Raw genomic sequence first — 17,352 nt, forward strand, 5'->3', positions numbered from 1 at the left:
CATCAGTTATGGATCAGAACTCTCTATGTGTGAAATGAGCACTCTGGTTTGTCAGATAAATAAAAAAGAAGAAAAGTTTAGAGCCATGACACTTTCCCCAGGGAGAACACACTAATGAACAGGTTGTCCTGACTGTCTGGGGAGAAGTTATAAGTACGCCTGGAGCTATCCAAAGTAACCGTAACTCTGTAGCTTGTGTTAATTTATCAGCACAAAGCTGTCAAAGCTCAGCCAACAGTTTCCAATTTCAGACTCCTCGCTCACATAGTCCATAGTGTGTGTACGTGTGTGTACTTGTGTGCATGTACTTGTGCATAGGTGTTTTAAAAGGTCTGTGTATATATGGGATCCATCAGGACATTTGATGTGCCATTCTTACATAACTGAGGAGAATGACAGTGAAATGTATTCAAGTGGAAACTATTGGCAAAAGGAGGGTGTCACTCCTCCAGGAAAGAGACTGACTGTTTGGAAAATTATGGAATGTGCTTATATATAGTGTGTAATATAATATCCTGTGATCAAAAATTGCAGATTTCTTGCTGGATTGCAGTTTTAATACAATGTTTGTAAATGATTTGCATTAGTCAATCTCAAGTTTTTAGGAAGATATCAGATGATGTTAAATTATGTGTATGAAGTAATTATTATTTAGCACAACACAGACACTGTTATAGACAAATATTTCAGACATATCTTACATGCTGACTAGATTATTTGCCAATACAACATACAGCAAGTTACAATTCTTTGACAGTCTGCTCAGCAGCACTCATGTTTTTGAAGTGTAATGTTATAAAAGGAGCCTTCCACTGATTTAACACTTCAAGATCAGTTTACTTGACATGAGAAGTATTCAGCCTCTGAATAAAAGTTGAATAATGTTTTCTGTGGCTCTGAAGGGAGCTTTCCACAGTTTGAAAAAAATAACCCCGACGATGTCAACAGGATTATCTCAATCTAGGCTGACAGAGTTCAAATTTATATTGGAAAGCCTGTGTTGTAAACATGGGGCAGGAGTTTGAAAGACATTGGACTTGGTTGGCGATGGAGAGTCCAACACCTGACAATATCTATTTACATTGTGGGAATTTTAGGATGTGTGTGGATCTTGGATTTTTTGGACATAAATCTGGACTACAAATCAGCATCTCAGCACCTGCTACATCAGTGTTCTTTTAAAATATGACTCATGTGAGTCTACAAACCTTATGGAAGTCCCCCTTTGAAATAAAACAAGGTCAAGATTACTTCTATACATACACATTTGCCTTTCTTTTTTGGCAGAAAGAAAACTGTTGTTGCTGCATCAAATGTTCCTGGTCTCATTAGCCACTTGAGTAGTAAATATAACATGGATGCCAGATAAGATAAGTATCATAATACTGCCCTTAATTTGGATAGTAAATTTAATCTGTGGGCTATCTGGTTTACTAGGTAATTATTACATGAAATTTCCCACTCAAAATCCTTATTTATGTTCCTAAAATGGAGCAGGAAGACCTTAAATATTATCTCGATCTGAAGACATGGGAGATTGTTAGTATATTTCTTTTGCATGTTGACAGTGGTGTGGATGTACACTGGATATTATCTTCTAAATCTTTCTAATAATGTGGCACTACTTTTGGTATACCTACAAAATGTGATATTCACATATTAAACTTATTCCAGCAATGTTCTTTTTTGTTTGATGACATTTAAAAATTCTTAATGATCAATGATGTAAGCACAGGATGACTCAGGACATGTCATGACACATCTCTAATCTGTTTGTTCTGTGAATTGAGTAAACATATCCTTGCTCTCTTTATGGCATCTATTTCATTTATTGGTGTACAGTGGAAAACCAACTGTGATAAGGGACAGCTGTCAACAAATGAACATATCTTAACTGAGCATGTTGTCAAAAGAAGCAGCCAAAGCATATTGTTGAGAAATGAGGTTCCAGGCATTTTTCACATTTTTTTCCAGATGGTGCTGGCAAACTTGACCTACACAACTTTATCATTACCCTACATACTAAAATATCTCAACAATGAATGCTTTACACCATCAAGGTAAGTTTTATCAACAGAGGCTCCTCAGGGTCATGAGTATTTTAAAATCATTGTCACCATTCTGATTGTGTTGGAGATGTTTGGAGTTTATAACAGCAAAACAAATCTATTCAGTTTAGTTGATCAAACACATAATATGATTTTTATACATTGGTCATTTTTTGTAATTGTGTGACTCATACTGCACTGTCCTTTGTTTATTAAACCTTCATTCATCTGCCTCTCCATGCAGGTTCAAAAACACTTTCTTTGCAGATTCAGCATTGAGCCGAAAAATAATTCAAGGTATGCGCCTGTCGTAATAAAAGGTTAGACTGATCTGCCATCTAGTGGTTAAAAGAGGTGCTGCTTTTAAATTGCAGATAGACTGCAGCCATTCAGTCAATCTGAGTAAACAACATATTGATTTGCATGTTACAGCAATACAGGAAACAAGGAAACAGATAAGAACTTGGAGTAATAAATGCAATCAAAATAAGAAGTCAAGTAAATGGAATTCAGTCTATATAGTGTACATTGTAAACATTGCATTACTTACATGATCTGACTTGGGGATTGTAAAAAATAAAAAAGTTAAGTGCAAAATATGTTCTTGTAGGCATAGCTGTAGTTACATGTATAAGTTACATAGGAGAGGTAGTGAATACAAAATATAAATAAATATGCAGTATCAGGCAGCTATATCCCTACATAGATGTTTTAAATGTGTCTTAAAACATTAGTCAGGTGCCTACATAAACATTGAAGCAATCATTCCCCACAATTCTCGTTCTGTGCAAAAATGTATTCAAAACTTAATTTAAGGGTAATATGTGGCTTCAGTAGACTAACTTAACTCTTCATCAAGTCTGCCGAAGCCTCACATTAACTTATTTAGTTGGATAGCTTGTAATTCATTTTGTTTTCCTATAAGTGATCTCATATAGGCCAGTATGAACAGAAGGAATGATAATTTGAAGCAAAATCTCTTTTACTGACTTTAAAAATTGTGAATATATGGTTACTTTAATGTGTTTTAAGATTTAAATGGGAAAGTAAAACAAAATGAGATAACTGTGATGACTATGACTGAAGACAAGCAGAATCACGCATGTTCATTTATTCATTCAGTATAACACCATCCTCCCTTTTTCTAAAAATATGTTCATCCTCAGTCTGGTGTGATTCATATTTTGTTATTCAATAGTGCAACGCATTATATCCACTGTACATCCTTTATATTCTCATTCCTATCCAGAAAGTAAACAACAGACCATATGTGTGTTTTCATCCATCAATATAAGTTATTTCTCAACACAAATGTGGTGTTTTAAACAGCAAAACTGTGATTCATAATCAACAGTCTGTTCATGAAAGGACAAAAGTTTAATCAGATTTTTTTTTAAACAAAATCTATAATTCACCATTACATTAAAAATACTGCTTGGTTGCACTAAAAATGTTCCATTGATCAGAAAGGATCTTAACAAGTTTATTCGAAATTAATGGCTTGTAGGACACCTGTACCCCAAATTGACTGCACATTCAACAGGTTGCCATTTGTTCTCTAATACTGTTATCTAATGGGCACTTATGCGAACATACCACATTCAATTAATATGTCAAGTATGATACTGTATACAAACTATTTTTTTCTCAATAAGTATCCAGTAGCCTACAAAAAAGTTGATGATGTTACTGTGAATCAATATTATTTCTCAGCCTCAATTCATACAAGGTATGTTCAGTGGGAAATTGTTTTCTCTCTTGGAAAGACTGTAGGATTCTGGCTTTAGAAATTGATGAAGTGATTACACCAATTTTGAATGCCTTAAGACTTAATAAATAGAGGTGTAAATTTGACATTTCAATGGGAACATCGACCCAGACATATTGGTCCACAGTGTTGAGGAGTAACTAGTTACATGTAAGGAGTTTTTTTTCTTCTAATTTTTTAATATTTAACATGTTACTGAATACATATATTGCTGTTTTTAATTATTTGAAATGTATATGTTTTTTTAAATTTTGTAAATAAATCATGACATGGACGTATTAGGAGCACACATGGGCTTAAATTGTGTCACAGTACCAATTTAGTCCATGCTAGACTTTTTTCATAAAATATCTTTATTCTATATTCTAAAATAATTAATCAATTATTTTCAAATGAGAGATAAATCTTGATTCATAAGAAATGATCTCCCTTATAAATCATGTCAGTATCCATGAAAAACACCTGAACTTAGATTTTGGTGGGCTTGATGGGTACACTTACCCTAACAGTTGAAAACATTCGTTAGAGAATTAGAAAAGTAGTCAAATGTAATAAGTTACATTACTTTGATTAAGACAATGAAATAGTTAAATTACTTATTACATTTTAAATGGGGTAACTAGTAATCCGTAACCTATTACATTTCCAAAGTAACCTTCCCAACCCTGTTGGTCCATATGGCTAGCCATACAAATCTATTGTTACCACTCTAGACCATTGACCATGTCTATGCCATTGACTGTATATAAATGTGTATGAATAAGATATATATAAATAAGCCTATACAGCAGCGAGCCACAAGGCGGCGATCGAGATGTATTTTGGAGCGCTGTCATGACGTCCGTCTTTATATACCTCTACTTCTCCTTTAAGCGCAGAAAAAACCCCGAGCATGACGTCAGCAGTAAAACCTGCTTCTGGCTGGGTGTCTCGGTCTGAAAGTGAAGTGTGTATGGCGTGCTAGGCTACTGGTATCGGACTTTTTCCCCTCCTCTGTTGTCTTGTCTTTCGTTTAGTGTTTTTTTAATCGTTTTTAACCTCTTGCGAGGTTTTCGGGTTTTGGTGATTAAAACAAACACAACCGTGTAACCGATTTATGGGATGTTTTAAAGTTCCTGAAGTGTTCTCTTTGAGGAACCGGTGGACGGCGGACCATATACTCCAGAGATGGATAGGCTAACAGATAGCTGACTTAGTTGTTAGCCGAGAATCATAGGTCAAGAATAGGATCAAGCTAGCATGCTAACAGCTAGCTAATTTCGTGTTTTATCAGCTAACAAAGTGACTTGTTTAACCTGTACCGTCAGATAAAGGCCAACGCCGGTTACTCCTCGGGCCTGGTTGCTACACGGTGAAGTGTGTAACCCAGGAAGACGACTCAGTCTGTATTAACTTATAAGGCAAAAGGGACAGAGGAGTATTGTCGAGAGGTTGTTCATTTCCCAACCCAGACCAACAGCATGCTGTCCAACACACAGAACCAGCCGCTGTTTCCCAACCCGGCGGGGCAGCAGAATCCCGCCGGGCAGCAGAACCCCGCCGGCCAGTTCCTTCCCTTCAACACCAGACCCAACTTACAGATCAAGAAAAACGCCATCACGGACGACTACAAGGTGACCAGCCAGGTGCTGGGGCTGGGTATTAATGGCAAGGTGCTCGAAATCTTCCAAAAGAAGACTGGGGACAAATATGCACTAAAGGTAAGTTAATGTTTGGCAGATAAACTGGGCAGAAACCCATGAATGTTTACGTCAGTGCAGCACTGAGGCACAGCCAGGAAAAAATCCTTTTTTTTTCCTGAATAAAAAGTGGGCCCCCTTGTTTTTAAATGATGAAACTGAACAGGATGTTTTTGTGGCTCCCCTCCAGCTGAGGTTTTCTGGAGCTGTCATCACTTGCAGTGGTGGTGGGAAAGTCCAAAACCCATCTAAGCTCAGGCTGCACACCAATTTGAGGGTAACACAAATATGGATTGAAGGGACAGAGCTGAGGCAATCATTAATTTAGGTGAAAAGTAACCAGCAGCAGTTTTGGCAACTGGTTAATCAGTTAAGTCATGTTGTAGTCATGGTTTCTATTATTTTGTATGTCAGGATTTTCTTGTTTTCTTGCTAATTTATGACAGTAAACAATTTATCTTTTAATTTTGGTTGGTTGCACAAATTAAGCTTCGTCTTTATGACTTATTGCCTTGTGAGGGTGATGCTGGTGACCCGTATTATTTCAAAACAGATACACCTCCACTTCTTCTGTGATTTGTTGCTTCTCATCTCAGAGTATTGTAAACAGTAAAGATGTTGAAACCGTTTCACAATTGGCTAAAATGTGTGTTGTCCATGTACTTTAGCTGTTTTGCCTATCATCATCTACTACTATGACATGATGAAACTGATAGGCAAATATTGCCCCATAATATTGTGTCTCTGATTGTGGCTTGGGGTTCAAGTTTGGCATGCTGTAACCTGTAAATTACAAAACGCTTAAGCCAGGCTGCAAAGTGACAGTGCTGAATCAGGATCCACCTGTAGAGATTACTTTGTGTATCGGTCAATGATTGATAAAGGACAAACGTCACAACAGCTATCCACACAAAGCTGACCAAAGCTGATGCTGTAGTTTGATTCAGTTTTTTCTTTACCATTATAGAAGGGACCATAGTGTAAAGATTGTTCAAAATCTTCCCCAAGTTAATCACAACCTGGAAACATCCTGTGTGGTGGTTCAAACTGAAACTCAGTTTAGATAACCAGGTCACAGCTTCCTGCGCCTGAGTTTATACATGTATAAGATATAAACACAAATGCTTCTACTCAAACCTGTCTGGTTTCATGATGTGTTGGATGTTCTTGAGCCATAAGATTATGTCTTGCTAAGCCACGTATAAATCTCGCCACTAAAGGAAGGAGTCTTTATCTTTTGCATATCTCAAGAACAGTTCATCTAGCCTACTTCACACTTGGCAGTGCAGTGTTGAATTTGATGCAATTTGGACATGTGACACAATCATTGAAAATGATCAATGAATAAACAAGTTATCAGTGAGCCGCTCCGCTCTGTAGCAGCATGAAGAGACTTTAGAAATCAGAGCTGTTCAACCCTGCCGAGAGAGAGGTCTGTCGGTTCCGTTTTAAAGGACAAACAACAGCCATCAAACACTCAAGAGATCATTTACTGTGGAGAGAGATGCTTTTAATTTCTGTTTCTTTTTATTCATTCATTACACCCAACTAACGCTGCAGTAAATACAAAGAACAACAGGACAAAATCTGTGTTGTTGTTTTTTTTCCTCATGTGTGAATGCTGTGTTTCAAGCACAGCAGCTGAGGAGCACGTGTGAAAGAGAGAGAGAGAGAGAGATTGCTAAATTAACACTTTCTCCTACAGTGTAAAACATTTAATGATATAAGGAACATTTACTTTAACAAGTTTAAGTTTGAAAGACAGATTTGAAACAAGAATGAACACACTCTTAGGCTACTTCCCTCGGGCAGTCCAAAACCAGTATTTCTTCATGTAAGCACAAATCTTTTGAGTTAATATACTCACTCAAATGATCTGAATTAAAGCCACAGAAAATAAACAATGGAAGAGCCCAGTATGATTGGTCCACTTTATTTTAGGATGCACATTTTGTCAAAAGCTCTCTGTTGTCCTCTTGAAATGAGATGAGAAAAGATTCACGATTACATCACCTAACATCTGTGTGTGGTAGATGTTAGTTTCTTTCATATTTTTGGTGTATATATTCATTCACCTCAACAGTCTTCATTTTTCTATGTAATGAAGCAGCGATACATGATGCCAAACAATCAGCTTTAAACAAAGAAAGTCACGTTCCTTTCTGAAATTGTTCCACCTTTATCAAGTCTTCTGCTTTTCTTTGAACTTTGTTAGACACCATCGCTGCTTTAGCCCCTAGAGAGTTGCAGTTATTTAAAGTGTTGACATCAAGTGTGATATCAAGCTATAATTTCAGATAAACATGGGCTTTGTCTGAAATCACTCCCTCATTCACTCATTCCCTGTGTAATAGACATTCAGCAGTGAGCGATTAATTGAGATTTTGGACACTTACTAATCATTGTGCTTTTGTGTCATCACTGACAGGTGTCGCGTCAGCGATGAAACAAAATGTTTATGCCACTGACACTCTTTTTTTTAACTAAGTAAAGACACTACATACTGGATAAATTCACAACATTATTCAGACACCAAAATAAAATGGAGGACAATAAGTGTAGTGCACTATATAGAAAATATGGCGTGATTGTTCGGACACAGCCATGGCTATGGAGTATGAAGAGAGTTTTTGTCCAACATCAAGCAAAGAAGGTGGATAGTGTGCACATCCAAAGCCAGCATAAAAAGAATGAATAAAGGTAATCTGCCTGCTGAATACTGTAAACTCACAAAAAATTAACACAGTAACATTTTGACTCTCAAGATCTTCATCAGACAAGCAAACATCCAAGCATGTCTGTTTAAATCCTTTTCAGATATCCAAAAAGCTAAGATCGCTCTCCTGTTCAGTCAGGTTTGCACTTCACAAAAGGACAAAGATTTGACTCAGGCATGAATATGCAATCTTGCAGTATAATAATAACATTCTCCCTGGTTGTCCACCTGTTTCATAATTGTATTTACAGTGAGCTGTCACTGTGGTTGACGTGACTAATTCTGACACAGTGATCAGACCAGACTGGATCAAACATGCGTCAGGGCCATATCTGAATGTGTTGATGAGGGTTTGTCAACCCCCTTCTCCAGGTCATGATCACTAAACGATACAGAAATGTAACCTTTTAAATTACCAGATTGAGAAAAAGAACAGAGAGAAATAGAAAATGCATACTTGTTGGTGATGAAGAGAGAAGTAGAGTGCAGATAAACAAGGGAGCTCAGTTTAACATGAATTGGTCAAACCTGTGTTGAATAGTGTAACGCTAAAATATGAACTACTCAAATGAGCTCATCATGGTCATCGGCAGGTCTCGGTCATCCCTACATACATTTTCATCATCCATTTCCCTTATGTTTTGAATTTAAAACCTGAAGTGGCTGAAGAAAAGACAAAATATTGTAAGAAATATATTTTATGGTGAGAAATCGTAAGTTATCCATAAGCAATGGTTGTTGGTCAGATTAAAACATCTACAGCCAACTACTTTCTTACTTTTTTTATGCAGCATGTTGCTTGTTGCCGTGTTGATCTAAGGTGCCTTGCATCCAATTGACTGCAGCCCACGTCATGACAGCGAAAACTAAACTGTCAGGACAGGTAATGAGGTCACAAAGTTGCAGAGTTTGTCAACTTCAGTACAAATGGGTTTTCTGCTTCCTACAAATAGACAAATGTTTCCTTGTTACTGTTAGCTGCGTTTCATGCTGAATTATTGTCATGGAGCTTTGTTTTAGAATTTGTTTGTCTTTCCATCTACTCTGTGTTGCTTTCAACATCAGTCATGCCACTGAAAAGTATACGTAACTTTCCCTCATTATAATGCCTGAAAATGACTAGACCTATGTCATATATGTTGTTTAGTTGTGTACTTACATTATCCCAAATCTTTCCAACAATGTGAAAACGGCTTTATTGAGTGCGTTTACTGGTTGTAATCACTGCGTTTGTTTGTTTTGGAGAGGAGACCCGGTAAAAACCTTACTTAAAAATAGGGCTGAACAATTAATTGAACTTTTATCTAAGTCGCAGGAGGCACAATATTTGTTAAAGGAGTGATAAGTGTCGAAATACCAATTAAAATTGAATATTGTTGTTATGGACTTAAGAAAACTTCTTTGTTTGGTAGATCTCTGTAAAAATGTCACCATGATCATTTTAATGTTTTCAATGTACATCAATATAATAATGTAAAAATAATCGTTCCCTCTAATATTGTCGAAATTACAACATATATATTTTTTTTTTCAAAAGTGCTCTGTCCTACCTTAAGACGAGCAGAGTAAACGTTAGTGGCAGCTCAGCTCACAGCACCCCTGGACATCCTCAGTCCGCTGAACAGAATTGGAAAAACACTGGTATTTTACGTGTAATTAACGGGTCCATTTATTTTAGAGAGGAGCAGATCTCTGCAGATAATTCAGCTCCTGGTAAAAACCTCCAGAGCGATGAACACTAGAAGTCATCCTAACCAAGCTCCGTCTTTTGTTATTTTTTTATTGAGGGACCCTTAGCTACAGAAAAGTACATAGTGTGCATTGAAGCCTTCCAAATTGGTAAAGGCTATGCATTTTTATTTCACCTGACCGATCATGAGGACGGAGGAGTCCAAGTTTAAAAAACAAAAAACAAAGCAGTATTTAAAGCAACAAGTATCAGTTCAACCATGAAGATGACTAAAGGCTGAAGAAAATTGAAGATTGCTTTATTTTCCATTTTGTGTTTTTATGCAGTAGGTCATCTTGCTGTGAAATGTAAGTTCAGCTTTGAAAAATGTAAATGAAAAACAAGTTTGATTTAAACAAATTTAGCTAGTGTAAAAGTCAGTATCTACTATTTGCCCCACTTGTCCTGTTAAAAGAGACCTAATAGAGAAAGCTGCTCAAAAGCAGTGTAATAACATTAGTTAGCATCTTTACCTAAAAAAAACTTAAAAATGTGTTATAATCAACTTAAGCTCATGCTGACCCCCACCCACTGACCACCACAAGGTCCCCAGCTGGCTACTTTTTTCATCCCAACCAGATGGACATTGTATGCTCTAGTGAAAAAGCTGATATATTGATCTAAAGTTGTGATAAAGGCTAATGAGCAAATACGTCCAACAAACATTACTGAACCTGCCTTTGCCTTGTCTGTAGACACAGCGACAACCTATTGTTGTCACTCACAGTTACATGCCTCTGCTCCACAGAGAGAAAATGGCACAGCTGGTGCCTCTGCATGTGGACAGAGGAGACATTAATTAATTAAAAACAATGCAAATCCATACGGAAACAGGCTTGAATATGTGAAAAATGTCTTGATTTTACCAGAGCTGCATGAGAGTTACTGACACACTTTGTGGAAATATTGCTGAGAATTTGTGCACAATTTGGGAAAACAACATCAATTCTACATGAGGAACAGTGGGCTGTAACTGAGCTCCCTCTCTAATGTCAGAGCTGAAGATCGTATAAAGTATATTTTTAACAATTACGACAAAAACCCTAACATACATTTGATTTGTCATGTAATATGCTCGACTCATCATGCTGTAAGACAGACTGTAGCCAAACAGACTGACGCTTTTGTTGAAAGAACTAATGTCCTTGTTGTTCCCGGGAGCTGATGCTAGCTGACTCAGCCTCATGTCATTTATTGTATTCATTAGGTTTGTGGTAGATGCCAGGAATCGGAATCTGCATTCCTAGCCCAAGGTGACATGACTTTGTAGAACTTTTATCTGTCTCTTGAACCAACTTTGGTTCAAAAGACAGGTGCAGCTGAATAATGTGTTACTGCGCTTGTCTGTGGGAATGACTGTGGAAGAGGAATGGAGACGCTTTCAAGTCTTATAATTCCTAAGAATGTTAATATATAACCGTTTTATTACCTAAACACATTGTGCTTAATATAACCTTTGGAATGAAATCAATAGCTGTTACTTTGTTGCTTTTTTCAGAGGCAAAGCTTTGTGTCCTTCTGGGTTGATTGGTGTTGCTTTAATGTGTTCTGTCACACATACCTTCAAAGGGTGTGAAGCATCTGCAGGTATCGTCTTACAGTCCCTACATTTATATGCGCACAAGAAACCAGGTTATTTGAAGCAATAAGGTTAAGGCCGCGTTCTGACCAAAAATAGCAATGTGTAAGAAAAAACACAACAAAAACCCAACAACACAGGCCTGTGTAAGTGAGGTACAAGCAAGAAAATGAAGTAATTTCACAAAGTTCAGTTTTAGTAATATATTCATTAATGTTTTAGCATTTCTAGCTCGAATCAGCACCTGAATGCAACAGACTGTGTTGCCAGGTATTATTGCATTGTGGCAAAATTTCAGCAGTGTGTGTGGTAAATCGGGACGACCCAATGTGCCAACACAGTGATTTTATTGAAATAAACAAGGCTACCGTTTTTTGATGTTAAGCAACTTTGTCAGTCTGGACATGGCCAATGAGGAACTTGGAGAATACTTTTGGCCATTTAGTTACATTTTTGGGCTCAGGGAAGGATAATTTCTTATGATTCATTAAATTCTAAGTTTCTTTGTCACTCTTGTGCTGAGTGTAGCTTATACCTAGCATTAGGTATTGGGTATCTGTAAAATAAAGAAAAACATGTTAAAGATGAGTTCCTCTTTTTCACTGCAGAAACTGTGAATGTACAGTGTTCATCCAATAAACAGGGAAAAAAACAAAGTTGAGCTTGATATCGACAAACAAGTAAAACAGATGATCTATTATTATAAGCTGCTTTAGTATTATGTGTTGGTAGTTGGCTGCAATTTGGTTACTGTCACAAAACATGTAACCCGTGACGAATGGCCATTATAATTTATTGCAAGTATATCTCCTAAAAAATAATTACTATAAAGATTACTGATCTTTTTTAACTCTAACTATGACTGCTGGGATTCAGGTCTGTTTTATGTCCTTGAAACCACCACAATGTAGTGAGTGAGCAGTGTACTTTTTATGTGTGTTTTTTGATTGAATTATTTCAGATTCAGTAAACCATTATCCTTTAATTCTCTACCTTTTATTAAGGTTAAACTTTTTAAAGTTATTCTTTGGCGTTTTTTTGCCTTTTATTTTGTAGTCAGACAGGTAACACAGGGGGAGAGAGGCAACAAAGACATGCAAAAAAGTCCTGCAGCCGGGAATTGAACCATAGATGTTATGTGGTATTCACCTTATGCCAGGTTCAGGCTACACCATTTTTTTTGTCTAATAAGAAGTCACTGTGTCAAATTAGGCGATGATAGAGTTATAAATATATGCTTACTTGGTCTGACTAGCTGTCTGATTGCCATAGTGTCACCATCAACCTTTCCTCTGTTTCACATTTCAATCTAGCAGCATGAGTGGCACCGACAACATCCTTCCTCTTTCACCTCCGGATTTGGTATGATGAGATGTGCGCCTGTCTCGTTGGGTTATTTTTGGGCTGATATCGTGAAGTCTGGATGCTGCATTACCCATTAGGCTTCCGGGAGCCCCGTCTTTCTCGTGTACATGATGTTGAAGGTCAAGTTTCTGTAATAAGTAGAAGTCAACCAGGTAACTGTACATGTAAAGAGGATACAATCAGAGTTAACATTAAAGATTCATGCTGGTATTTGGCTGGTATCGCTTGTAATTGGCCGGCAGGAAAAAAAAAAAGGAAATACGCCAAATAAACAAATGTATAAACTCATTAATAACATTAAATACTGATATTATAATATAATATTATGTGATATAGCCTATAACATATGTTGTCAAGACAACAACAACAAAAAACTTGTGATCATGTGACCTAAGTGCAGCACTTCTATTCAACAAAATCGTGACGCAAATAAATGTGAATTAAATGTGGAATTTGGACCGAACATTCATCTAATGTAGAATAATGTTTGCATTTAATACTGAGGAGTGATATGCGTATTGCAGCTCTATCCACGGGGTCATTTATGGGCCGGGTCAGAAAAAAGCAGATCACATTCAGACAAGATCATATGCAGCAGTCCACAGCGAGCCAGTGGGCTGTGTTTATGGGCTTACATTAAACCATCATTAATCAGAAAACAGTTTTATTCCTCTCATTCACTGGCCATCTCACTCCCTCTCTGCCATTCACTCTCACTGGACCACCGCTCTCTCTCTGACTTTCTATTTCTGTCTTTTTAAAATAAAGTCAGGAGGCCAACAACAAAGCCTAGTTTATGTTTAACTTTATCAAACAAATATAAATGTCATCACCTCATCCAAGTCTCGGTCCTCTCTCATAGCAGCTAGTTGTATAGACGTAGCTCTGACCAGCCACAGTGCACACATAACTTAATTGATACATTCTCTGGACACGCTGACGGGACTTAAACATCAACAGCAAGGCTATTTGTTTTATTTAATCGTTGTACCCTATGCTCAGTTCAAAAAGTTAGTTTAGAGTTCATTATTTTAATAACTTAATAACTTTTTATTAAAATACATTTGTTGAATCAAAGCTAAATCAACTGAGCTCACCGCAATCATGCAGGTAATCTGTGCGCACGGTTTAGATAGGTTATCCGTGCGCATTGAGTTTTTTTGTTTTGGCTTTTTTAAACCATGTGACCCCAGGGGGCCCCGTACTGTATAAACATGTCCTGTAGTTGTTCTGTATGGCTGGAATCCTGTAATATTACCGGCCATTTTGTCCGTAAAAAAAAAAGTATAGCGTAAACTCTGGTTGCAATGTCGTCAAACAAACAAACTCCCATTGAAGTGATGGCTTACAAAATTGTTAAAAAAACAAAATGTAGTCTTTAAACGGTTCACCACTGACCCTTGAAGTGTACTTCTGCTTAATCTGGACAGGAACACAGTGACAGTGATGTAATCATAGTCAGAATTACTAAATATTTTGGCCACATTTTGTGAGTCATTAAAGTTACGCTTCCCGAAATTTGGGAAAATGTGGAAGTGACTGCTGTGAAGTAAACACACCTGTCAAGAGGTAGTTGAGAAAAGAGGAAGTGAACCATTGGCCATTTCACGTAGGGTCTTTTTCTCATTCATGGGGTGTGGATTTCTGAAATTTGCTCTTTGATTACTGTAGAAACCGAAGAATCAGACTGAATTTAGCATTCATTAAAAAGTTAACACAGACGTACAGAGGAAGAGCTTGGCCCATGCTTCAATCACGAGATGGTGAGAGAAAGGAAGGAAAAGCAGGGAGGGCGGGAGAGAGGAAGGAAGAGGTTCTCTTAAAGTTTTGTCTCTTCCCCTTCTGTCTAACTCCACCCCTGCAAGAGTTTCACCTCTAGAAAAAGGCTTGTTTATTGCTGGAAAAACACTTGCTCATTATTCCACCATGTCACTGATTTCCCTACTTAAGCAAGAACAAAATTCCTCCTTTTCCACAAATCTCCCCACTTTCAAAATTCAATCATCAGTCATTGTCCCCTGTTATGGAAAATAAGTTCTTGCATCGGCATACCAATTTTAAAGTGAAACATTACTTTTGAGTAGACATGACAGTATCGGTAAAAGTTGTGGCAATAATATATAACTGTTTGGCAGTTCTGATTGAGTATAATGGTGCCTTAATATTCATCACTCAGATTGTCACACGTGTCTGGGTCGGACTACAGAGACCCTTTGACTGGCTAAATGTTACAGTTTGTTCACACCAAATGTGAAGTGAATTTTTCGTGCAGCACGATTACTTACAAATGTAATTCTGCACTCTTCATCCTCATTCCAGTGGGTGCAGTGTTGTTATCAGTGTAAGTATCTGTATCTCAGCCTGTTGTGTTTAAATCCGTGTTGTTTGTCAGCAGTATGGCCAAATGCTGACACGTCAGACCTTATTCCTCCCCTGAGATTACTTTGAAAATATATTTATTTGACACGTTTGTCACAAATAAACAGATAAGCTGAAGTAAAATCTTCTTTGGTAAATATTTATCTTGGTATTCTAAGCACCTTAGACTTAATATGTTTTTACAGCATTGCAGTCTATACCATCTGTGATTGGGTGCAGTAGCCACACACTCACCCACCCCCATGCCCTGACCTTGTCTTTCTCTGTCACTTCCTTTTTCTGTTGGGGGGGTTATTTGGAAGGATGTGGTGTTGTGGTTGTGGTAGATGGACCCAGAGCTGTCTTGCCAGTTGTATCTGTGACACAGTAATTTCCAAGCTGATGCAGCACTCTGTCATACTGAAACAATACTTCATGAATAGCTGAGAATACTTCCGTAAAGGGCTTCTTACAGACAAAACTTTGAAATGAAAGTATCTTTTTTTTAACACTGCAAGTGCCAAGCTCGTTCTATCCCGACTATCTTTTGTGTGCAGTTTTTTTTCTGCCTGCTTGTGTCTCATGATCAGTTCTTAATAAGGAAGCAAAGGGGCTGAATTGTGCTGAATGGCGTTAACGGAAAAGGGAAGTGAATGTTTTTCATTCATTCAACACGGTACATGCACTGTTGCTCTTGTGTGAATATTTTTGAAAAGACGGCTTTAATACATTAATTTAGGCCCAAATGTGGTGTCGGTGCCTAAAAAAAGCTCAAACTTCCAAAGCTGTAACCAGCAAAACTTTTATTTCACAAATTGATCATTAAAATTGTCATTGATCTGTCTGAAAATATATCATGTACACATGTAAACGCACGACTAATTATATCACATTGCACACCCCCACACACCCTGTCATTTGATGCAGCTGATAACACACCAGTCTGTTTGTATTTATATAGTGAAGCCACAAATATCATGTATTGCAGCAGGCGCAGAGGGGAATCACACTATGAATCACAAGGTGTCAGAAAGGAGCCAAAGAACAGATTGAGATTAGAGGCTGTCAAAATCTGCCAAATTCCTTAAATGCCTTTCGTTCACTTCTTTATCAACGCTGACCCGTTCATTATCTCCATTTGTCTTTGTCTGTCACAACCCTGCTGTTTCTCATAAAAGACTCCACTCCATCGTCTTATTTGTTTCCATGTGGGTCTTCCAGCCCGCACCGGGAAATGGGGCAGCTGTTTTTATGTGTTGTACAGATGTAGTCCCTATCTGTGTGATTTGCATCTCACTCTCGCACTTCCTCTCCCTACTCATATTTTATGAAAATGTGTTGTGTTCTAAGACACCTGTTGGCCAATGATATTACCATTATTGGCAGAACTGAGAACAGAGATTTATACTGACAAGTGATTTCCGTAAAGCATCGAGTGGATTTTATTAAACGTAATGTGATAACAAATTTTCACCTTTTTGACAAATTTGACAGATTGGAGTGTTTTTTGAAGTCAGTGTTTATTCGCCCAAAACAGCCTACATCCAACATAACTCCCTTTTGTTGCAACATAAAAAATATTAGCGACAGCATTTTTTATTTAATGACTAAATAATTACCTTTGCAAAACGAATATTAAGTATGTTGTGAATATTTTCTATGCCGTCACTCGGAGAACATCATCAGCGGAGCAGGAAAACCCAGCAGTAACAAACAAGATCATTGATCATTGAGACGTCAATAATGGAAACAAACACAAGTTACAGAACAGTTGCTGTCATGTGTTAGTACAAACACACACACACACACACACACACACACACACACACACACACACACACACACACACACACACACAGCTGATGGTCTTGTGAGGCCTAGCAGATGTTTTTAATCAGATCATGTCCTATCGACACACAAACATATTTGCTGCTTCACCGAATGCATAATGAACAAGTCACACACATGTCCAGAGACACCTCTTCTGGTAGATTGTCATTAAACTCTTTTTGTCAGGTTAAGAGGCTTTTCTGCATGAGCCAAGCTTAACCTGTCACCCCTCTGTAATCTCTCTCCTCCACAGAATTTCACTGCACTATCACCCTCAATG

At 37.5% G+C, this 17,352-nt stretch overlaps 1 protein-coding gene across 1 annotated transcript in view; it reads left to right on the plus strand.

Moving 5' to 3' along the window:
- Nucleotides 1-4,751: 4,751 nt before the first annotated feature.
- Nucleotides 4,752-17,352, plus strand: part of mapkapk2a (MAPK activated protein kinase 2a) — a 36,622-nt gene continuing 24,021 nt past the window's right edge. The window contains exon 1 of the mRNA XM_062415949.1: nt 4,752-5,516. Coding sequence (XP_062271933.1) covers nt 5,277-5,516 — 240 coding nt within the window. The 5' untranslated portion in view covers nt 4,752-5,276. The remainder of the gene's footprint in view (nt 5,517-17,352) is intronic.

Source organism: Scomber scombrus, chromosome 3 (genome assembly GCF_963691925.1).
Source record: "Scomber scombrus chromosome 3, fScoSco1.1, whole genome shotgun sequence".
NCBI classification, from domain to species: domain Eukaryota; kingdom Metazoa; phylum Chordata; class Actinopteri; order Scombriformes; family Scombridae; genus Scomber; species Scomber scombrus.